This window comes from Anas acuta, chromosome 1 (genome assembly GCF_963932015.1).
Source record: "Anas acuta chromosome 1, bAnaAcu1.1, whole genome shotgun sequence".
NCBI lineage: Eukaryota > Metazoa > Chordata > Aves > Anseriformes > Anatidae > Anas > Anas acuta.
In genome coordinates this window covers 189,798,163-189,822,815 of record NC_088979.1, presented here as the reverse complement: position 1 = coordinate 189,822,815, position 24,653 = coordinate 189,798,163, and the positions used below count along the sequence as shown (strand labels likewise).

The 24,653-nt window shown below is 35.5% G+C and overlaps 1 protein-coding gene across 2 annotated transcripts in view; it reads right to left on the bottom strand.

Annotated features, from left to right (window-relative positions):
• LRRK2 (leucine rich repeat kinase 2) overlaps positions 1 to 24,653 on the bottom strand; it is a 69,660-nt gene that overhangs the window by 23,277 nt on the left and 21,730 nt on the right. For both annotated transcript variants that reach the window (XR_011092074.1, XM_068669743.1), the window contains exons 12-31: positions 23,676 to 23,805; positions 22,652 to 22,776; positions 20,885 to 21,015; positions 18,787 to 18,931; positions 18,346 to 18,485; positions 16,877 to 17,005; positions 16,620 to 16,790; positions 14,696 to 14,951; positions 14,283 to 14,471; positions 12,664 to 12,785; positions 11,816 to 11,885; positions 11,136 to 11,356; positions 10,378 to 10,628; positions 8,929 to 9,077; positions 7,621 to 7,714; positions 4,580 to 4,766; positions 3,994 to 4,175; positions 3,441 to 3,670; positions 2,272 to 2,399; positions 843 to 1,061 (exon numbers count right to left, since the gene is read on the bottom strand). Coding sequence is in view for 1 of the 2 variants with exons in the window: in XM_068669743.1 (XP_068525844.1) it covers positions 843 to 1,061; positions 2,272 to 2,399; positions 3,441 to 3,670; positions 3,994 to 4,175; positions 4,580 to 4,766; positions 7,621 to 7,714; positions 8,929 to 9,077; positions 10,378 to 10,628; positions 11,136 to 11,356; positions 11,816 to 11,885; positions 12,664 to 12,785; positions 14,283 to 14,471; positions 14,696 to 14,951; positions 16,620 to 16,790; positions 16,877 to 17,005; positions 18,346 to 18,485; positions 18,787 to 18,931; positions 20,885 to 21,015; positions 22,652 to 22,776; positions 23,676 to 23,805 (3,269 nt within the window). In the remaining variant the exon portion in view is untranslated. The remainder of the gene's footprint in view (positions 1 to 842; positions 1,062 to 2,271; positions 2,400 to 3,440; positions 3,671 to 3,993; positions 4,176 to 4,579; positions 4,767 to 7,620; positions 7,715 to 8,928; positions 9,078 to 10,377; positions 10,629 to 11,135; positions 11,357 to 11,815; positions 11,886 to 12,663; positions 12,786 to 14,282; positions 14,472 to 14,695; positions 14,952 to 16,619; positions 16,791 to 16,876; positions 17,006 to 18,345; positions 18,486 to 18,786; positions 18,932 to 20,884; positions 21,016 to 22,651; positions 22,777 to 23,675; positions 23,806 to 24,653) is intronic.

The following is a 24,653-nucleotide window of genomic DNA, read 5'->3' as shown; positions in this document are numbered from 1 at the left end:
TAAACACAGCATTTGCTTTTTAAGGTCATCAGAGCAGTAATTCAGAAGAAATTTCGACTATGCTGTGACTTACGGAGTTGTGACATTGACTTTAGTAGCATAAAACATCACCTTTTCGCTTCAACATCTTATGACACTGAATACATGATCAATATTGCATAAATAGAAAAATAAAAGCAAATATATTCTTTCTCCTATACATTGGATCCTGTCTTGACTGGACAAGCTCCATGTTTGGGCTAGTCTCTTTGCAGTTGCTCACACTTGGATGCTGTGGCCAAGTAGACAGCAGGTGATGAGTGGTAGTGATGACTTTGGAGACAACAGAACTATCAGTACTCCAGTTCAGAAAGTCTTACGACTGTGAGACTATCCGGTTTAGGAAGATCATTCAGACCAGGGTGTCTTCTTTTCCTGCTTTCACTCACTTTCCTCTTTCTAAGATTAGTATCACACAATGTAAAATGAAATCGGTAAACGGAGAATTAGTGGGCTTTCAGAAATGACAAAATCTCATTTCTTGATCTCAAACCAACAAAAATGGGCGGTTTTTGACCAGATTTCTTCATACAAAAAATAACAGCCTATTTTAAATTAAATATTCTATGTATGATATTAGTGTTTGAAAATTAAACTTAGCTGAGCTTTTTACTAAGTTGATTTTTTGATAGAAAAAGAAACGAAAACAAAACTGGTGACTCGTTCTGTCTAATGCTTTAGAGAAGTCACAATGAGTATACTATCAAACTAAAAATGTAATTATGTGTTTAAAAACATTTCAAAATATATTTACTTCACTAAAATTAGGATGTTTTCAATGTTACAAACTGTATGTAGCTTACTTTGAAGTGAAGACTCTCCTTTATTATGATTTTCCGAAGTCTGATAATGGAATCCGATTCTTCTGTAGCATTCACAAAGTGGTAATTTTGGATAGCTGGGAAGCCTCGCTTATTTAACAGCTCTCTAGTAATTTTACTCATGCAGGCCTTATGTTGCTTTTCATCAGAAACATCTAAATGAGTGCCAACAAGAATGACGGGGGATGTTGAAGCTCGAGCCTGTCAGCAAGATCCATATAACCCATTAATTCAACAGTGAATGTTGATTTTATTTTAATGTGCATAAAATGTGAACAATTTAGTTAAAACAACCAATACAATGAAAAGAGCAACTGTTTCTTCCTCTTTCTTCTTAAATATACTTATTCTAAGTAAGTTTGAGCAGTGGATAGATCTAAATCTGAAATACTACTTCAAGCCTTTGATATTCAGAGTAAGTTTAAGCTGCAAACCCATCCAATAGTCTTGACTGGACAAGGCAATAAAAATGCATCAGCCTACAAACACAAAACATATTTTTTAACATAAAGAGAGAAGTATAAATCAAAACAGAAATCTAAACATTACGCTTTTTCAAGGAAGTAGTTTAGATCTGGATTTCATTCTTTGTAGATTAATATTATCAGCAGTAACAGAGCCCAACAAAGAGGAAAAGCAAAGGGTATGTCAATTGTCATAGGAACAGTGCATCAGTGGAACACCAGCAAGCACTGCATAGCAGAAGAGATTACATCAGAAATCAGCTTCATCAACACTTAACTGACCATAACTCTCTGTCCTGCACCACTGCTCAAGGTAAAAGGAGTAAAAAAAAATAAATAATAACAAACAGCATGTAAAATCTTGATGTAAGCCCAGATATGGCTAACTATCAGACTGAAAGCTGAAAGACAAGCAATGTTCAACATGGGGTGATTCCACCCAGGGCAAACAAAACACTTTCAGCAAAAGAAAAATCCACAGGCAGATTCTGAGACCAATTTCCCAATACAGTCCTGGGATCATTCCTATTAACAACAGGATGATAAACATTAACTTATAAGCATGATTTCAAACCAACATCTAGTCAGTTTTAAATTAGTGAAATTCTGATCTGCCCAGAATTTACAATGGTGTGGATGAAAAAGCGTGCTTAACTCTTGTTATCCTTTAATACCACCCCTTTCTTATTTTTATCAGTCAATACAAAATATTAATAGAACATGCAAACTGTTCTGCATGTCAGTGAACCATTTCAAGTGCATAATGGTGCTAATCTTTCATATCCGATGTATTATGTATTTCAGCTCATCTCATCTTATGTATCGTTTTATTTGCTGAAGAGCTTCTTTTTTATTCCCCTCTCTAAAAAACACTTGTGGTTAATTTGTGTTCAACAACAGACCCCTGAGAGTGGCAATCCATTCTGTACATATCTATGGCTTAATACCTTGATGTTAAAAAGCCACGGCTTCATAGCATCCACCTCTGCTTGTCCTTTGCTGAGATCATAAACAGCCAGATATAAAGCTCTTTGGGTCATAAAGTGAGGATGGGTACTGTAGAACTCTTCTTGTCCTAATGATAAAAAAATCCCACTGTTTAGTACTTCCTTCATTGAGCAACTCAGATCACAAAAAGGCAGCATAACACTTATTCTCACATCACTAATCCACAAATGAAATTAACACTCGCATAAAATTATATTGACAGCAAACCTGTAAAAACTATGAATTTTAAGTAGGTATTCTGTGGTATCTCATTGACTGAAGTGTAGTGCTGAAACATGTACGGTAGTTTTAAATCAAGAAGTGTAAGGAGTTGCTGCAAACAGAACTTGAAAGGTCATAATTCTCTTAAAAATCCAATACTGAATTCCTAATCACCAAAATTTTAACTCCTTTCTTCCATGCTCCTTCCCTTCTTTTTTCCTTTCTGTCCTTCTTCCTTCCCTTTCTCCCATCGTTTCAGCAAATTCAGAATAGTCACGTTCACACACTTAAGCACCTAAAACCTCAAGGTGTCTCAGCTAAAGCTGGACATTGAATGTGAATACTGTTCTGTGCATATACATCGTGATATAGATTCTATTAAGCTGATCACAGACCAATGCTTAAAAATAACTTTTCTATAGTCTAAAACACACCTAAGTTTTAGAAGTGCTTCTGGAATCCCCAGACTTAGAAAATTTTACCTTCTAAAGTCCCAAGCCTCTCCCTAAGTGCTTTGTTTTGTGATCTTACAAAATCGTGATACTGTGCAGCATAGAGAGACCCAGACTGCAAAAGGGAAAAACAGAGTTAAGTGGAAGATGATTTTTCTGGTGATTAAAAGCAATTTCTTATTATTCTGAAATTACAGTTCTAGAGTGCAATGGCTGAAATGAATGATTAGGCTGCATTTGGTGATGAAAAATTCCTGAAGCTTTACATTAAATTTGAAGCATTTACTGCCAATTTGCAGAATTCACTGCCACTTTGGTGGCCACCTGACTCTTGGAGTAAGTTTGTATGATTTTACTGTCTACAGCTTGAAATTTCACAGGCTGACTTTAAGAATAAGCAATGCATTCATTTGTTAGAGAAGACAACAATAAAGGACAATAAGCTCTAAACATACCTCCGAAATCCCAGACATTTAATATAAGCTCTTTCTTCATTTTGCCTTTCCCTTGAATGATCCAGTCTTTCACATCAATGCCTACTGTAGCTTTTGGGCAACAAAATTCTGATCGTTTGCATTTCATTAGCTGTTGTAATAGTGTAGTTTTCCCACTACCTGTGTTTCCAACAATCATTAGCTTCATTCTGTTATAAGGAACCGCCTTCTTCAGTCGTTGCTGAAGAAATCTGGCATGAAATAAATTTGCAGAACTCACAGAAATGTGTAATAAATTAAAACACCACCAGAACTCAAGACCAAGCAGAAATCTAAAACCATAGAATTTATTGCATTGTTTATAGAAATGTCAAATTCAAGAAGCATTCAAATAATATTTTTATGACTATAATCTGTTTTATGTGTATGAGATAAAGCCTACCTCCAATAGAGAAGCATATCATATGGATGTCATATGACAAACCAGCACTTCTTTTCAAAAGGATATGTTGTTTTCTTACTGCTCACCACATATCCCAAGAAAACAAACCAAGAATATTAAAGGGCAACAAACCTGATAATGTCTCTGGCTTTGCATCCCACATGTTTGAAGTCAAAATTAAGATGGAGTCCTTCCAAAGGAAGATCCCAGATTTTGGATAGCCTTCCCATTTCATCTGGAAAGAATCTCAAATCGGGATTATAACTTACATCCAGAGAAGTCAAATTTTCTAGGAAGCCAATCTGAGGTGGAATCTAAAAAAAAAATAAAATATCAATGGATGACTGAACATAAAAACATAATGTTGTATGAACAAGAATACCATAAGTATTTAACAAAAGACAAAAGTAGGTGTAATTTTTACAGCTGTAGGTTTTTTTTTTTTTAAATAAACAGATCTAATATCCTTCACTAATAGACAAAGAACCTCATAATGAATTAATTATAAAAATTGATTATATGTCACATTCCAGACAGAAAAGCTTAATGGCATATGGGGATTCTCCTTCACAGGAAATACTATTTCTAGTTATATACCATTTCACTAATAGAATTTTCAGTGATATGAGGCAGTGACATGAAAATCAATTGAACATTGAAAAACTGTATTCAGTTAAAAAGCGAGTTCCTTTTCTTTAGGCAGAGTCTTGTACTTTACCTCCTTTAACTTGTTGTGGGACAGGTGTAGCTTTTCTAGCCTAGACCACGCACATGCCTTTTCACTCAAGTCCAAGATGCCAATTTGATTATGATTAAATAACAGCTCCCTTAAGTTTAATGATTTCCAGTGCACTGGCCCCGGCAGGCTTATGATCTTGTTTTGGCTTAAATCTACTGATCGCAAACTAAAGACATGAATAAACAAAAGAGAAAAGTTAGAAAATGCAATAAATAAAACTGAGATTAACTAGAACAGTATGAATTTTCAATGAACAAACAGATTAGATATCAGAATGGACTGTTTCTGTGGTCTGGAATCTAGATGGGAAGATAGAGAATTACTACCATGATCAAAAGTAATTAATATCAGAAAATAATAATACAAAAATACATATGATTAATACAGTATCATATGTTTTCAATGTAATTGCCAGTGAATGAATTTTCCTGGTCATGAAAATAAACATTCACATTATACTGTGCACATATGTTTCAGATAGTAAAAGAGAGAACCATAGAATGGTTTAGGTCGGAAGGGACCTTAAAGATCACCTAGTTTGAACCCTCCTGCCATGGGAATGGAGACTTTCTATTAGACCAGGTTGCCCAAAGCCCCATCCAGCCTGGCCTTGAACACCCCCAGGGATGGGACATCCACAGCTTCTCTGGGCAGCCTGTGCAAGGGCCTCACCACCTCTGAGTAAAGAATTTCCTCCTAACATGTAAACTAAATCTCCCCTCTTTTAATTTAAAACTATTCCGCCTAGTGCTATCAATATCTGTCCATGTGAAAAGTTGCTCTCCATCTTTTTTATACGTCGTCTTCAAGTAGTAAAATGCCATAATGAAGTCTCTCTGGAGCTTTCTCCAGGCTGAACACCCCCAGCTCTCTCAGTCTGTCTTCATCAGACAGGTTCTCCAGTCCTCTGATTATCTTCATGGCCCACCTCTGGACCTATTCTAATTAAAGAGTTTAATTTAGTCAACTTAAATAAGCATGTATATTGGGATAACATTACACTATTTCCTTTTTCTGTGATGTGCAGATGTGCATGGCTCTATTCAGATTAGTAGGAGACAGATAAATATGGTTCACACTCCTGTAGTGCATGTATTCTGTAATTCACTTGTAAACAGTGCAGTCAATGTTCATTTAGCCTGCAGAAAAGAAGGCTTGGGAGACCTTTTCATGCTCTACATTTACCTTAAAGAAGGCTATAGCAAGGTAGGGATTGGTCTCTTCTCCCAGGCTCCAAGTGATCACCAGGTGATAAGATGAGAAGAAATGGGCTTAAGTTGCGCCAGGGGAGGTTTCGGTTAGATATTAGGAAAATTTCTTCACTTAGAGGGTTGTGTGTCGTTGGCAAAGGCTGCCCGGGGAAGTGGTTGAGTCACCATCCCTGGAGGGCTTCAAAAAATGTGTAGATGTAGAGCATAGGGATCTAGTTTGGTGGTAGATTTTGCATTGCTAGGTTAAAGGTTGGACTAGATGATCTCAGAGGTCTTTTCCAACCTAAATGATTCTGTGATACTATGATTTATACCCAGGCAACAGAGAATAGGATTAGGCTCAGGGTGCCAGTAACAGCTGAGTGCGGGACTACAGAGTATAACATTGAACTTACTAGAATAAATGTATTTTAAAAGTTAAGTGCAGTCTAACATACCAGTAATATACATATTCATGTGCTTTATAATTTTCAAAATATTAATTAAAAAAGTGTAATGGGGAGCTTCTGGTATTATTAACATTCTAGAAACCACAATTCCATTTACAAACTATGGAGATTAGTTAACACAAGTAATCTGAACTGCTTTCTTTCTTGCTCCTAATTTAGGAGACTAACATTGATGATTCTGATACTTCACCCTTTTATCAGAATGTTTCTATGAATATATGCTTGTATATAAAAGTACATGCATAAATTATGTAGTTCAACTGTGTGTGTATTTAAGAACCAGATAATAAAGAACATTGAATTTCTCTAAGTCATCTGTTGGACAAACATGCTGTTTATGTCATTGTGAAGCATGAACCATGCAAGAAATCCATGAAACTCCTTATTGACTCATTAGGACTGGGAGATGTGGAACCTGAAGGATGCATCTTTTTCACTCCATCCATTAAATCTGCTGTTGTGAATTCAAACATCAGCATGCTGACACAGTGTAACACCATATTAATAATGACATGCTGTATGTAAATTTGATTAATGCAAGTCCAAAAGTGTTTTCCTTAAGTACTAGAGTTGCTACATACGTAGCCTAGCAACATTTTTTAGATCTGATTGTTCCTATGAGCACAAGAGTTTGTTTATTCTTTCCTCCTACCCCTCCATCTCACCTTTCATTACCTTGTAGGCATCAGTGCTCTTTAATGATTTACTCCCTTGCCACGGTGCCTTCAGCACTCACACCTACCCACATCTATCAGACACCTGATCTATCACCCCTCCCAGTGCTCCTTCCACCATCTGATTCTGCTGACCTGTGAAGGTCAATAACTTCTATAGAAAAAGGGGGAGTCCTGATTTTCACGTGAGTAATGCTTTGAAGGTACAGCAAAAGAAATGTCACATGCATCTTCATCACAGTTCCATACAGCGGAAGTATCACTCTTTGAGAATAAACATCTTGTGATATTTGGGAAGTGAAAAACTCATTTCAGTAGCCTTGTGCTGAAGAAGCTGCAGAACTTCTTGAAAAGGAAGGAAATTGCCAGTATCTTTTTACTGTGTTGGTTTCAAGGAAGTAATAAATTAATTCTAGTCTTCTCAGAACTGTCAGCTTCAGCAGTCAAGCAACACTTTTTTAATAATAATGATTTGAATCTGAGGAATAATGCTTCTCAAGATAATGAAGGAAATGTTACTGATTTGTCTTCTGTTGAAAGATACTACTAAACATTTAACCTTTGAGAAAGGATTTCCTGAAAATCGTTAAAACCATGCTGAATGTTCTGCTTAACAAAGGTCTTGACACAAGATTTTCTTCATCAAAAACTAGTCACTAACTTTAATAAGAAAAACATTAACTTACTGTGGTAAAAGAAGAATTGTTTCTGGAACATTAATAAAATTATTTTGGGATAATTTTAAGGTTGTTATGCTGGATGACAAGTCAGGCATTATCTCTGGAACAGAAAAAGAGGTTGATACCATTATTTTTCAGAACTATTGACATTATTTTTAATATTGGAATTTTCTAAAATCAGACAGAGACTAAAATGTCAGTCTATCATCTATACACACATACTTAAATAAACTGCTCAGGACAGAAACTGTATCCTTTTTTTTAAGGCTTATTTAAAACTAACTTCCCAAAAAAAAGAAGTGTAGAACAATAGTTAATGTATTTGCTTCTATCACATTGCATCCTATTAAACTTTATTTCATATTGGCATTAAACATTGAAATAATCTTACTTACACTTAACTGTATTGCCAGTACACATGACGTTCACATCACTCACCATGAGTGGTAGGTCTTACACATTCAAAAATGACTCTAATGTTGCAGCTGTACTTAATGCAAGTATAAGAGCTACTTCCTGAAGTACTGTGTCAATTATTTCAAAATGGAAATTTTGTTTTTGAAGATGGAAATAAATGCTAACAGTAATTTATGAAATCCTGCAATATCACTAAAAGTGCACTTATGTCATTTGTTTTTTTTTCATAAAATAACTTTGGAACCTTTGCATAAAATATACTTAGCCACAGAAACACATTCTGGATTGAATTAAATTCCTCAGACACAGGTCTAGAGAAGGTGAGCTTCTCTGTGGTACCTTAGCTATCTGCACAACTTGGAGATGCACACTGGAGCTATGGAAGACCTGCTTGTCCTGGATCTGAAGCTGTAGGCTAAGTGGAATATTTCAGGGCAACTGAAATGTCACCTGTGTTTAGGCAAGTGAATCAAATATCCTGTTTTATTCAGAACACTATGCTGGATATAATGTGGTAATACTTGACATGCCTCTCTGTACATAGTCAGACCTGTATTAGTTAACAGATTTTCAAGTTAATTTTGAAGAACTTCCTTTGCCCTGAGCCTTCCCCAACAGGATATAACATCCCAGCTCCATTCAACCATTTTCATAGCTTCCATTACAAATATAAGAGTAGTATCAGTTACAAAGTCAGATCAAATGTCCATGAAACTCTACTGGAAGTATAGTGCTTCCAACAGTGACCAAAAGCTGCTTAGGGACAATATAAATAAGGACAAGCATGTAAGGTGTTCTCCTTGACTCTTCTCCCAAGACTCCAAATGCTGGTGGCTGAGGCATTTTGTGACTTGGAGTGGTTTCTAGAAGGTGGGTCTTACTTTCATAGATACTTACCAAGAGCATTCATCCTGGCATTGAACAGTTCCAGTTTTGTACAGCCCATGAAGATGTTCTCAGCAAGGGAGGAAATACAGTTCTTACTGATGTTTAAAATTTTCAGCTCTTTCAAGCATATGGGTGAACATATGCATGAAATTTTATTTCTGTGGTAACAAGAATAGAAAAAACAAACGTGTTATTCAGAAACTGTTAGCTAAAAAGTGAATGTAAAGAGTATTAATCTGACTTTGTTATCCTTACGCTGGTAAAGAAAAAAAATACAAATCTTATCTAGACTGACCAGTCACCAAAAATACTGGTACATGTAGCAACATGCAGTAACATGATTGATTTAAATTTGTTTAATTAATGTGGGAAGCAGATGTCAGAATATACTCAAGGCATCATTTCCTGATTATGTAAGCTCAGTCCCACACAAAGAGAATTGCCACGTTTGCGAATAGTTCTGTTTACTAGAGATGTGTATTTGTTTCTCTGATTACAATCACAGAAAGACTGTTAAAAAAACAAAAACAAAACACAACAGAAATTCCACATAGGGGATATAATGTAGGTGGTATTTGATGCTGCAGACAATGTATTCCAAAAAGAAAAATATAGGAAAGAGAAAAAGACAACGATACTGAAAATACATTGATAAAAGAACCACGTAGCAATGTGTTGTAAGGGTAATGTTGCTAGTAGAGCTGAAAATAAAGCTCATAAAAATAAAGCTAATAAAGTTTAAAATAAAGTACTACAGGATTTTGAATTCAAAATACCGCTTTTGTGATTTTGATTCAAATACTTAATACTGCTTGGTTTAGATTTGTATCTTGCTACTACTAACTAAGTCTGTGTGGATTTCTGTGTAAGAAATATCATACCCTTATGTAAATTGTGGGAAACGTATGAGACAGCATCTGCAGTTTACAGAACTATCAACATTATCATTTCTACAAATTCCCAATAGGTACGAATTATTTCATTCATTAACAAATATAATAAAAATGATGGTAAACTAAAAAAACACCTATTTTCTCTTCTGTTATTTGAAATATATCAATAACAAGCATCATATTTCAAAAGAAAAAACTTTGGTTAATATAAAATACGGTGGAAACTGTATTCTCATACTGAAAAGCTACCTAAATTTATCAGACAACATGGACAGTCCTGTGGATATGGAGAGTGACAAAATAAAAACGCTGAACTACAACACTTTTAGTACATTACTGAAAATGCAATGTTATTAGCTTCTATCAAGGCTCCCAGATGTTGTAATGTACTTTGTAACACAACACTGAAAACTGTAGCAATTTACACATTTGTGAAACAATGTCAATGTTTCACTACTGATCAAATGATCTTTTCCGTGCTACAGCAGTCACCATTCTGGATAACAAATGCATTATTTCTGCTATTTTTGTTATGGTACAGTCTATTTACAAATGTTACTCTCACCCTTCTAGCAATAGCTGTTCCAGGTTTTCAGCAACATTTGCAAGAAATTCAGGAGCGCACACCAGTTGATTGTATGAAAGATTAAGCTGTTTTAGCGTTGGACATCTGAGGTGTGGATCCAAAGCAAAGGAAGGTCCAATGTCATTTCGAGAGATATCAAGGTTTGCAATACAATTCATTTTCAATAAATAAGTAGGAAAAGAAGTAAATCGGTTACTGTGCAAATCCAAATAATTCAAGCATTTCAAGTTCTGAAAGAAAAAAAGCTTGTTTCAAAAAAAGAATGTAATGAAAACACCAATCCATATCTTTTAAGCTGAATTATATTTTATACAATTTACTTATATTTGTCTTACTAGGAAAAATAGCAGAAAATATTATTCATAATAATGTAAACTGTAATATTTCTCTTAAAGATTAAAATATAAAGCATTCTTTAAAATTAATTATCTCAGTTTCATAAAATCTAAGTTATGAATTGCCTGCAGTTCTCCCTTCCATTTATGTTACTGTGTTACTGAATATAACACGTTCTAGAGCAGTTCTCTGAAGTAAATGCTTTAAAACAGTCCCATGAAAATATTTTTATTTCTAGCTGTACATAAATCTAAAATGAAAACAAATAGAATGGATGAAGCATGCAAAGATATACTCAAGAGTAGTACTGTTAATAGTAGACTCTTATTGTTATGAGTTAGAGACAAACAACTAATTGTTACTAATCTTGACTTGTGTTACATAAAATTATGCAGAATTACTTCACACAGTTGTTCTGGAATGTTTGTAAGAGCATTTTGGTGGAGCTCCAGTTTCTCGAGATGTTCCAAATGACTAGTCAAGCTGCTATTCTGGCTGATGGCATCTATGTTCTCCAGCTCGTTTGATGAAAGATCTAGTGATTTAATATATTCCTTCTCTGAGATCAATGAAGAAAGACTGTCTGATGGTCTTAAATATGGTGAGAATTTTGAGATTCCTTCTATTAAAACAAAAACATGGGAAAAATAGCATGATTTAATTGAATGCATAAATTAAGATGAATCAACTTAGGATCTAAAGAAGCAGAAGACAGCGAATGTTTGGTTCAAGATCCAAACACGATCCAAATCCATGAATATTTCTTTCAGAAGACAAATTTGTAAGACAGTAGGGAAGAGAAATAGGTTTATGCATTGCACAACAAAAGTGGGTTTTGAAAGCTAGTAATGGCACCCATGAAATTACATTGTTTGTAAAACTCTACATAAATTACTTGTGAAGCCCAGGAAAAAATATTTCACTATATATACTGTATTTGTACTCCGTGGTAGTATTTCAATATATATCTTCCTCTTTGTAAACAAACATATAATCTAACTAAAACCTTTGTGTGCTATGCTTATGAAAGCAGTAAAGATGAAACATCATATATATATCCTAAGCTGTACAGTTTACTTACTGGGAGATTCATCTGAAGGCAATAGTTTCCTTCTTTGTTTCACTGATGGTTCATACTCTGTGCCAGGTCCCTGGAAAATCCCAAAATAGAATAAAAAAGTAATAACAGGTGTGGACATATGCAGATGTATGAAATGATCTAAATACAGTAGATTTCTTTTTGTCATTTCTTTTTATCAGATCTCCCAAGGGTAACACAGAGACAGAATTTTTAAACTCTAAAAATACCACCAGGCCACATTTTTATGAAAATTATTGATCCATGCAATATGAAACAAGAGCAGATTTTGACGTGCAATGGATATAGTGTGTTTTTTAACAACCTAAAATGACTTTCACCAGGGTAGGCTGAGAGGGTGAAGCAAGATATTAATTTTCTCCAAGGAAGCCAGTCTCTCTGGTTTTGCAGACAATGGAAAGAGACACACTCCTTTCAAGGGAACTTGACTTTGACTTCACTGATTTGTCATCCTGAGAAATCTGTCTCTGCATTGACCACAGAGGCACTCCAGAGATCAGCTTCGCTACAGGACAGTTAAGTCTTTGTGAACAAAACCTTATTTTTTGTATCTGTATTTGAACAGTACCAGAACATCCAACTGGAAATCTGAGCAACTTGGAAGAACGCATTTTTTTATTGATCATAAATTTTTGCTGAAATAAACTCTCATCTATACAGGTAATCTGGAGCACAGTAATTACACAGCAACAGAGGGGAGCATTAAATAGCAACAGTCAGGCAAGAGCCCATGTAATTTCAAGACCTATCCTTACACTTGATTATTAACAGTTTCACAGTAGGCAACACAGATGGATTTATAAGGAACCTGGAACCTGGATCTGACTTACCAGAGAGTAGGAGTGTCGCGGCAAAGCAGAAGAACCTCTTTGAAAGGCATTTTCCCTACAATATAAGTCTGCAACTGCAATGGAATTGGACTTCTTTTTTGTAAAAAGTGAACCTTCACTTCCTAGTACAAAGCAACAACACAGGAGGACAGGTAAATAAGAAAATATATTTAAAGCTGAATTCAACTGTAACGTAGATGCTGACACACAAAGGAGAGATATATTTCAAAAGCATCAATAACAGCAGGAACTAAATGGTTAATTGTGTGTGCAATAGTCCAATAATATTAACATACTTACCTGGTATGTTCTACATATAAACTGTAGCTTGTTACATTGGTGCTTTATCGCTTAAAATTTCCATCAGGTTTGTATTATTATGCATGTTTTATGACACACCTTTGTATTACTGCAGCATCAGTAACTTTTTAATAAAGAAAATGTATTTGAATAGATACTTTTGCACTCACACCCTTACTGAAAATCAAACATCAAATACTTCTCTGGCTTTGGTGATTTAGGGTCGTCTAGACTCATTTAGTATTCTTCCTTTCAAAGCTAGGTTTTTAACTCCTAAAAGCACTCCTGTTAGTAAAACCTATGTTTTTTTAACATAATTTATGTAAGACTTAACAACTTTTCTATGTGAAAATAGTACCTATCAGTGTCACAGGTCTGTGCCACGGTCCTACAGAAATGAAAATAGTGCTGAACAAAAAGAACAAAAGCCAACCAAAAAAATTCATTATGGTTCTCTGATTCCAAAATTCAAATTCTTCATCTGTGATGATTTTAAGTATCTAACACTTCTAAAATACAACAGTGACTCCTGAATAAATAAAAGGCACATTATAAGATCAGAACACTTACTGTTGCTATTAAGTTACTGATGCTGCAGAGAGAAATGCTGTTTTTCATATGTTAAAGGCATTCAGATTTCTTGACATGGCTACCAAGAACAATGTTGGACTGAACACAGACTTGTCACTTACACTTTCTCATCAGTTAGATATCTTTGGGATACCTTTGGGAAGCTTATTTCACTTTATTTATTTGTTAATAATATAGTCCTCTGTACCGAATTTAGTTGTGTTTTCTTCATTTACTGACAACAGTGGGAACAGGGCATTTCTGAATCACAATTCATCTGACTTCATGATGAGACAATGTGCTTTTGAAGCACTTGCTTTTTGCCATTGACTATAAAGGGAGAATACAAGAATTGCTAAGAAACAGACATCAAAACAGTTGATGTAAGCTTAGCCCAGAAACAGGCATCAAAATAGTAAAATACTCATTATCTCAATATGGTTAGATGAATTCCATCCTTTCTACAAGAAAGCAACTGAATGCATGTCAGTTCAGAAAGAACTGATCTTAAATGGATAATTGAAAAAAAAACTTTAATGTGCTGATTTCACAGATACAGAATGTACTAACCATAAACAATTTTCCAGTGGACCTGATTTATGATTTCTTTTTTGCACATTATTTATTCCTCAGCTGATGGTTTCATAATTTCCTACATAATTTGAAGGAATTCATAGTTATTGCCAAACCCCTGTAAGCTACACTGCGACTATAATAGGAAAAAAAAAATAAAAAAAGAAAACATTTACCTTCACTATCAATATCATCATTCAAAGGAAAAACACCGTCCACTAGGGGGTCAGGAATGAAATTCCAATCGTAGATTTTATCCATTCCATCTTCAGGGAAGTTTAAATCAGAGCAGGCTCCTGATCTATCCTCTGAAATATTCTTCATCTGGTATCTAAGCACCATTCTTGCCAGTACAGAACCTGCATCTATATGAAGAAGAAATCGAGACGGTAACATGCTCTCCAAGAAATTCATATAGCTTAAAATAGTAACAGAAATACTTGGTGCATTTGCAAGGCTTGGCAATCTTTCTACAACCAGCTAAGCACCATGAAGAGATCCTCAACCGAAAGTCTTGATAAGAAACACTTAATCAATACCATCAATAGATATAAACACATGAAGTATAGCAAATTCTGTGTATACTCACTGTGTTTTCTTAACGGAGTAAGTTTATCTGGGAACAAAGGAATGAGCCAGGAAGGTTCAAGTCTCCCTATACCAAATCCTCCAAGACATATACTGCTGTTGGCAACATCAAGGCTAAGCTTCTTTAAGAGCAAGCTGATGATTTGGCTATCTCCTCTCTTTATGCTGATGGCCAAAGCACTCCGAACATCTTGCTCCCGAGCACCATTGGCTAACAGCAATTCCACCAATTTAGGACTACTTCCTTTTTCACAAACCTAACACAGAAAAACAAACAAATTTATGTGAGGGACTCAAACAATAGCTGAGACTGCACAGTCAGACATTCTCAAATTCAGATTCATGACATTTTTAGGCTCGTGCCCCCTTTTCAATTACACAATTCCTTACACCTCAGGGCACATGCCTGCTTAAGGCATTTGAGTACCAGCTCCCACTTTCATCAAGTCTTTACCAAAATATAGCAAATGCCTGAGTTTTGTAATTGCAATTTCTGCCATGAGTACACCCAGTTTTTAGACAAAAATGAATGGTAATTCATGTAATTTGGTTATTGCATGTGGTCTGTGGTTCAGTGGAAAAAAAACTTTGTGGTTATTTTGCCATGTTATCAGGATACCAGATGAAAAGCCAACAACACTGACACTCATTAAGCTCTGCTTATTGCTAGGGAGCTCAAGTCACTGGTCTCAGTCAGCTCCACTCCTTTCAGTCTCTCAACTTGCATTGCTAAACAGAGCAGTGTTGATTACGAATATTACAAATATTTTTTAGAAATACTTCCAGTTACTTCAGTATTTCCACTGGGGTTCACTAACACTGATTTGCCTGCCTCAGACTTCAGGGCCTGTTCCAAATCCATCTGTGCTTTATCACCCAGCCAGCTCTGCTGGCAGAAATCTTCATTCTTCACTTCCAAATTTACTTCAAGCAGTACTTGGTAGAGTTATCTCAGACCAAGCATTTAAAATTGTGACACTGAAGCAAAATTAAGAAGCACTCATACAAACAGTTTCTCCAAATGTTTTAAAGACAGGCACATTTAGCAGGGAATACTTATGATAAGGTGTGAATCTCATCTGTTGGCACACTTGAATCCAGATGGGATGTTTGCCTGTGGCCTTCGTAAAGTGTATTTCAGATAGTTCAAGCTCTGGATGTGGCCACTGTTTGGATCAAACTCATTGCAGCTCGTCATTCTTACATGTATTATTTTGGTTATGTTGATAGAAAGTCAGAACCCTAGCTTAATAGTTAAAACAGCACAAAAAATGATGACTGTATTGATCTGTAATAACAACAGAAAGTAAAAAAGATCCATCACTCCAGGGCAGGCATTTTAGGCAAAGTCTTCATTGTAAGGTCTAGGACAGAGTGGGATTTTTCAGTGGCACACTGAAACTTATTTATGGACAGTTTTTCATGCAGGTCTGTCTGCATTTTGACTTCAGAGTGCTTGGGAAAAGCTGAATCAGAAGATTGGATGTTCATGGACTGAGCTTCAATGGGCTTGATGCTATCTATGCCTGATTAGTTCAGAAGAAACAGCTGTGAGGTTGCAATGCCTGAGCTTAAGTCTTCTTCCTCAAAACTATTCTAAAGCTAAGGCAAAGTCAGTACTTGAGTGAACCCTGGTTTGAACATAAGCAGGGTGAACAATCTTGCATCAGAACCAAACTAGCAGTGCAGGCATGACTCACATGACAATAACTATGAGCCTCAATGAAGTGAAGAGTGTTTCAAAAAGTATCAGACTGTGCCTGAAATCACCAGGAATAGCAATGGTTGTCAACACTTAAGTCACAGTTAGATTGCCCTAGAGAGTACAACTGTGTTCTGGCTTATACAGCTATACACAAAAAGAGAAAAGAACCCAAAAGCTGATATTTTATAGCAATGAAACTACATATCTTTCCATATATTACCTGATAGATCAAAGAGTTTGTCTTTGTCTTCTTATTAATATCAGCTCCCAGCAGAATTAAACATTCAGCCATGATACTATTGCACTCCATACATGCTTTTTCAAGCATCATACTTTTTAAATCATCATTTTCTGCTATTTTAGCAAAGCATTTACAACACAGGCTTTGAAACTGAAAGGGAACACAAACAATCCAAGTTAGGACTGAAAAAGCACCAAAGTTTTTCAGATATTGAGCTGCCAAAAGAGAGAAGATACCTGTCGATCTCGCTGGTCAGTGAAGCACATAGACATTTGGTGGAAAATGACCGTGTCAAAGGATTCATGTACCAGCAGCTTGGCGAAGCAAGGTGACAAACTAAGAATTGACAAGATTGCATGAAATCCCTACAAACATAACGAAAGGACTGTAAGCACAAAGTCATTTTAAAACAAGTTATGAAACAAATCAAACTGCAACTTCATTTTATGTTTTGCTTTTAAACATTCAATAATTCACAAATTATAACACATTAGGAAAGAAGGAAAACACCCTGGTGTTTCAGTGTTTAATACAGCTGTAGTCTCATGCTTGCATAGCTGACCCACGAAAGCAGATATGAACTGACATTTTGAAAAGCACAGTTATGCACAGTAATATCTGACAGCATCCTGCCTGGCACATGTACTTGTGATTTCCTGAAAATTTACAGAGGAAACAATCTGCTCCTAAGGATATGGGATGACGATGCATTGCCTGACCCAGTGTGTTGCTCCAGAATCCTTGAATTAAAAAATAATAATAATAATAATAAAATATATATATAGGCTAAATGAAAAACTGAATATCTAGAAACTAAAAAAAAATAAAATAAAAAATTATCCTGTGATTCCACAAGTAAAGTTCACACACAAGGGTGAACTGGGTAAATCATGGACTCTTGTCCAAATGTCATTAAGACTAAATGATTTTATGCAATTTCCTTATTCCTCCACATTATTTTGATCTCTCTTTATGCTAGTTTATATTGGTTCCTAAGCAAAACTTAGAAGAACTGTGGGAAAAACAGAAGTAAAAATAGGAGGCTGTACTTGTGATAGTTCTGACTGATCTGAAACAGAAGTGCAGAAAATCTGACAAGAAGCTGATCTCACAGGCAAGCTTCATTCCACTAGAAAGTGAAACTGGCAACGAACAGGGAAAGCTTCCAGAGCGGAGGAAACAGAACTTTTACATGAGGAAGTCTGATTTCTCTGACAGAATAAGGAGAACTCTACTTCCATATTCAGAAGTAGATTCAAAATCTGTCACTCTGACACAGATGTCTTTCTTAAATAAAAAATTCTTAAACAGAGCCTATTGCTAGTGACAGGGCTGTGAACTAGGGTATTTTCCCTCACTTTAAAAAAAAAAAAGAGTGATTTATACTATAATGATGGTTGCTTCACTACATGATTCTGGATTTACTGAATAATGGACTGTGACCAAAAAATTTGTTCCAGTTTGCTAGATAAACAACCAAACTTGTGCTTTTATATTTTGGACTGAACTGAATATATGCTTCCAAGAAACCCATCTCTCTGGCAATCATATTGGTTTAATTTTAAAGGCTTATACCTAGTAACTGCAATAAAATAAAAATGAAGTAATTAAAATAAAGAATTATACTTCAAATACAGCTACGTTAAAATAATTTCATAAACTTTTGCCTTTCACTTTTATCTTTGTAAGTAGAAATAACACATACATGCATCTGGATTTCAGTGACCTCTTTAAATCGCCGCAGAGTAGAAACCAGAACTGTTGCCAGGACATGCATAGTTGCAATACACAAACTCCTCCTTGTAATCAAAGAGCGCAGAAGACTCAAACCCAAACACTGTATGTCTTGAAGAAAAAAGAAAGATTAATAATGATGATTGTTCAGACACTCTGAGCAGGATAAACCCATGACCTAAGTAGAGTGTTCTATAGCTAATGTGCTAGGAAGTTATTTGAATTAGCTATTACAGGGCCAAGCATAACTGGAAAGTGGATAAACCTGGGGATTATACAGTCCTGTTGCATTTCTTGCCACATAACCTACTTCACATTCAGTACTAAAGAGTGCAATAGGTTACAGATTATATGGTTAATCAGCCCCTTCTACTATATCATTCAAGCTGAACTAACAAAATAACTTCCCTACCTTGCGTATCTGGATACATCTGCAGGGTGTGAAGCACGGTGTCAGTAGCTCCTTGCTGGGTTAAAATTTCTAATGCACCAGTGCACTCAGCTACAGAAGTAAGCAGTTTCAATCCACACCTCTGAATGCTAGGATTTCCAATAAACTAACAGAGAAACGAATATAAAATCAGATCAACAGTTTGTTTTGGTACAATGGCAATAGAAGAGTTGATAGTGATAATTTTTCAAAGAAGTATGTCAAATTAAAGCTGATGTGACAGTAAATAACAATAATTACAATTTCAAAAAGCTTTCCTTTTCAATCAAAGTTTCAGTTGCTCATACCCTCAGATTTCTACCAGAGTGAGGGAAGATCACGTTTGAGAGCATCTAAGGAACCTAAAGGCGTACAAGTCCGTGGGACCTGATGAGATACATCCTGAGGGAACTGGCAGATGTACTTGCTAAGCCACTATTCATCATGTTTGAGAAGCTCTGGCACTCCAGTGAAGTTTCTGCTGACTAGAAATGCCATCCAGACAGACCTTGAGAGGCTTGAAAGGTGGGCCTGTGCAAACCTCATGAAGATCAGCCACAAGCACAAACACAGGCTGGGCAGAGAATAAAATTAGAGCAGCCCTGGGGAGAAGGACCTGGGGGTGTCGGTGGATGAGAAGGTCAACATGAGCCAGCAATGTGAACCTGCAGCCCAGAAAGCCAACCGTGTCCTGGGCTGCATCAACAGAGGAGTTGGAGGTCCAGGGAGGGGATTGTCCCCCTCTGCTCTGCTCTCATGAGGGTGGGGAAATGTGTTTCCTTTGTGGTTCAATGTAACCAAACGAGGTTTTGTGAAGCAAGAGACAAGTGACAAATGTGGTGGCTGTTGATAAAGTTAGGGTAGGAAAAAGGTATGAAGCAGGATACCTATTGCCACACCACATCAAGTTTTTAAGTTTTCTTTTCCATCACAAAGTAATTCAATAGCTTATTTGTTATTATCTGTCACAATTTTTCCCCACTTTTAGGTGGAGGAAACCTAGATAAGGCCTAGATCTGAAAGTGTGTGTGGACATCACAGTGACTTGCAAAGCTGCAATATTATTTTAGTGGAGTCGTGCCCATCTCCTTCCTTATTCCTTCTCTACTTTTTCATAAAAATATGTTAATTTCTAGCCATTTTGCTTGATTATGTAGTACCCCAAATCACAAACCAGCAAGTTCAAAAAAGCCATCAAGGTGGTAAAAAAGCACTGAAAACTTTGACGAAGTCTGAAGTAAAAAATAATTTTGTTTGCCTTGTTAACTCCTGTATCCTAGGTCTTCTGGTCAAGAAATGTCCTTTAGACTTCAGCATTCTTTTGCTGATACATCATTTGCTCCGACTTTTATAATAGATGTCCAAGACATATTTCCTTGACTGAAGGTTTTTGCCAAGTCTAAAGTTGTTGACAGACTTCTAGAAAATCATGAAGTGCTGTATCCATTTTGATTGTGGTCATGTGAAACCTGTAAACCAGTGGGAATCTTCTGAAGGCCAGGAAGTTAAAAAATTCCTGTCACCAGGATTTAAGATTAATTTGCTGTGCAAAGTGCCAAGTACTATCTCTGCTTAGCCTGGGCCTGCTTTGGCAGTGATGCCTTTCACTTTTCAGATTCCACTTTAAGGCACTGTGATCATTTTGCCTTCCAGTGGCTGGAGAAAGTCATGGAATTGAACAATGCAAAGAATGGAGACAAGTGAAAAACACTGTTCTGTTGAAAACAAAGACGTATGTATCAATGAAAGCTATACTAAAGAACCACTTGGCTCTGTGCATAGCTGAGGCAAAGACATAAGAACACCTTTCACGTATAAAATAGTCCATAACAAAATCACAAATAAAATGCTTGAAAAAAAAATCCCCTAGAATTACTACGTAAAACTATGTAAAAGATGATCTAATGTACTCTAGACTATAAAGTAGAAAAGAAACACCCAATAATAAATGAAACTCAAGGTTGAGATTGATTTTATCCGATCAATAGGAAAATCACTATGGAACTAAGAATTATAAATGATTCCTCACTGCACATGTAAAATAGTGACAATATTCATTAGGATAAATCTTTAACCATACCCTGTTCAAAGCACCAAGCACCAGCGAATGAGTTCCCTCCAACAGACACTGGCTTTTAATGACTTTTACAGTAAGTGTGAAAGCAGCATCTCCCATATCTCCCAAAGAACCATTCTGGTCATTCTTTGTATCTGAAACAATGGAAAACAGGCTTCTTCAGAAGAACAGATTTAATATTCTCCCCATTATTAACCCAGTATTATTAACACAGTATTACAATCAGATTGAACACACAGACTAAATGACTCTGCAGGCATATTTCTAATCTTAAGACATTTTCAGAACGCTGCAGTGATAGAGACTGGAGTTATTCCAGATTTACAATGCAGTATTGGGTACATCGTGTTTGAAATGATAATTTCACCATATGTTTGCTCACTACTTACTGTGAAAATGCAAAATCATGCCAAAGAATTTTGCTTAAGGTACACTGCAATACATTAGTACTCCCTTGAGCTATATGGTTTCTTGGTGTTCCAGATAACTACTTCTGAATGCTTCTTCCTTCTGGGAAGGAGACTCTATAAGGAAGCCATAAACTATTTGTTCCTTTTCACTTGGCAGTACATCAGAGGCTGACTTTTACCAACAGATGAAATAAGTGAAAGGTGAGTACAAATTAAAGAACACAGAATGGTCTTTCAGATTTACCTTTCCTGTAGCTATTAGCACTTGCAGGCAAATGGCACTACAAAAAGTACTTAGATATCCTTTAAAAGTCAATTCAGCATTCGTATTTTTCTGATTACTATTTTCCCATAAATGACTATTTATTCCCTAATTAACATGCATATTTTAACATCCGCTCTGTGTATTGTTTGTTTCATTGCACTCTAGAAGGGCCTCACTTTAAGGATTCTCACCGAAAAATACTCTTGCCTACATGTTAGAATATATGTATAAAGTCTTAATCCTCTTGTTTATTGAAAAAGTTGGAAAGAATTAGAATTATAATTAAATGAATAGGAAAAAAAAGCAAAACTATAATCAATCTGCATGCTAGTGGAGCGACTAGATTAGAAACTATTGGTTTTTTAATATTCAACTAAAATTCATGAAAGATACTTGCAAAAACCTGTTTGGAAAAAATCAGCATGTTTGTACTCTCACATTTAACACTGGGGAAAGAAAAATGGGATATAAAGCAGTAAACTGATAAAAAAGAGATAAAACTTCCCCCATACTCTGTTAAAGGTATGGAAATAAAAAAAAAACAAAACACACACTTTTTTCATAATGTAGATTGCTCTTGAAGAGTTTTTTTGGGGGGGAAAAGGAATTCCCAAGCTAGTCAGTTCGGTTTCTCCTTTGCTGGAGAAAATAGCATGTAATAGTAGCTTTCATATCTTTGAATCACTTTCTTAGTGTCAGAGGTCTAGTTTTGATGTTTCTTCCAAGAGATACTATCAAAACAATTGTATTTTGTGGTAAAACTATGCTGATATCATTATCACTGCTTGCTCTCACTTAAAAATCATGGTAGGAGTATGCAACCACAGTAGTGGCTCCACAGAAGCAGCAGAGCTAAATCATTATTGATGAAATCAAAGGGATATCAGCAGTGATAATTTTGGCTTGTTATTTTCAATGGACTCTCCATCTTGTACATTCTAAAGTTACAGTTGCTCTGTCAAATACAGAATTTTGGTATTTTTTTTAAGTCCTATTAAAGGCTGTCTCATTAGATAAGACTAAAACCAAGCTATCTAATTAAATTCTCTGATTTGACGTATGAAGTCACACCAATTATATTTTTAAATGACTTACCAGGCATCATAAAGTGTAAAAGGACTCGAAGTGCTTCCAGTTGTACAGAGAGTGATTTTTCATGTTTCCTCATGGCTTTTACAACTTCTGATGCAGCTACTGTCATTGTATCCAGATGAGGGAAACTGAAAATATTATTTATAAAATTTAAATAAAAAAAATAATACATTTATAGATTTTATACATTTGCTTCTTTCATTAGCACGGTGTGACATCCCTTTATTACAATGAAAATCTGTTTTAGTTACAAAATATAAACTCAACTATGGTTCTTTTCTTTAGCATAGCAAACGTTATTTTCATGTCATTTCATGAATGTAGAGTATGTAATTAATCCAATTTGAGACTACTGAGAGGTAATTTTCAATTCAGTCCAGAACGCTGGTACGGAATATAGTACTTCACTCAAGGTGAACGGTGGATTCACGTATTTCTCTTTGATTCTACTGCAGACGTATGAGAAGATAGATCTTCCCTAATTTACTGTTCCACAGTTGCCATAAAATATTGATGAATTGCCAGATACTTGCAGAATAAACAGAAAAATATCAATCATGTCAGTTTCTAATCTTGAAGGAAAAAAAAACAACTACAGTTAGGTAGCACAATGACATTAACTTAGAAATGGTAGTAGCCAAAGGCTACTAATTTAATTCTAAGGTCACCTTCTTATTTTAGAATACATTTTATTCCTGTGAATATGTTTATGGAATTTTTGAGATTTTCTTTCTGAGTCACAAGTTTGTTTTCTGCCCATATCCTAGCGCATTTGCAAAAGCCATTATAAAAGAAACTTTTTTTTTTTTTATAATTAGAGTTAATATTGTGTGAAAATTCTTAGCTCTTAATGGAAATCAGTGTAGCTAACAGGAGGGGCTAGATGTGATTCAGTGTTTAGAGCTGTCAGACTGTAGTCAATTTTAACATAAGTGAAAGAGTCAATAATTTAAATGTAATCAATTAACAGCACTGAATCTCACAAACCTTCCCTTTGTAAGTAGTCACGTATTTCCAAGTGTATTACCTTCCTTTGAAAACGTGATTCAGAATTCTGCAGGCGCTTTCAGCCACTTCAGGAGAATGCGGATGTTTCCTCATTATATCCAAAACATTCATGTGTATTCCTTTAGACAAAAGTGTCTTCCTAATATTTCCTGCAAGACAAAACAGCAAGCATCCCATAAGCAAATCTCTTTCTCCCTTTATAGAGAGTTCTAAAAAACCAACAGGACTACTTACTTTTTTCTCATTTTGAATTTTTTCCCCACAAAATCATACGTGTTATAGCATTGTAAATTAAAATAGGAAATGATTCAAGCTGAAGCTGACTTTATTTCCATATCTTAATCAAAAGCATTAAAATTCCTGAAGTGCCTAATAAGTTTAAATACATCTGTATTTTTACTAGCACCTTTAACTTAGGGGAAGGAGAATATATCACTTTACTTTTATTTTTGAAAAATATTTATTTTTAAACATTTTTTTCTCTGAATTGCCCTCTGTGATTCAGTAGGAAAGTGAGAATTTACCTTTCAAAAAACCTTCTAAATTCCAAAATAAGACTTCAAAAATGAAATATTAACCCAGTCTAATTACTTTGTTCACTCAGTTTTAAAAATTCAAATACCCAAACACCTGTTAGAGCTCTAAATGTAGCCAATACAGCTCCGAATACTATACAAATATTCTACATTATCATGGTAACTAGCACCATTTTTTTTTTTGTCGTTTTCTTGGTTGGCTCAGTAACCTAGTGATAGACCAAAGCTTTTTCACCTAGAGAATGGCAATTAAGTTAGTCCTTATCTTCATATCAAGCCGGTGGTTTTTGATGCACAGTGTACAAACCACTTGAGATTCATAACCATTTCAAAGAATTCTGGGAAAAGTATCTGACAAAAGAAGGCCAAAGTAGGCTTAAATAGAGGTCCACACTGCCACTGAAAAATGTTGAAGGGGTCCGCGAATTGAAAAATGTTAGGAAAAGTTAGGGGACACAATC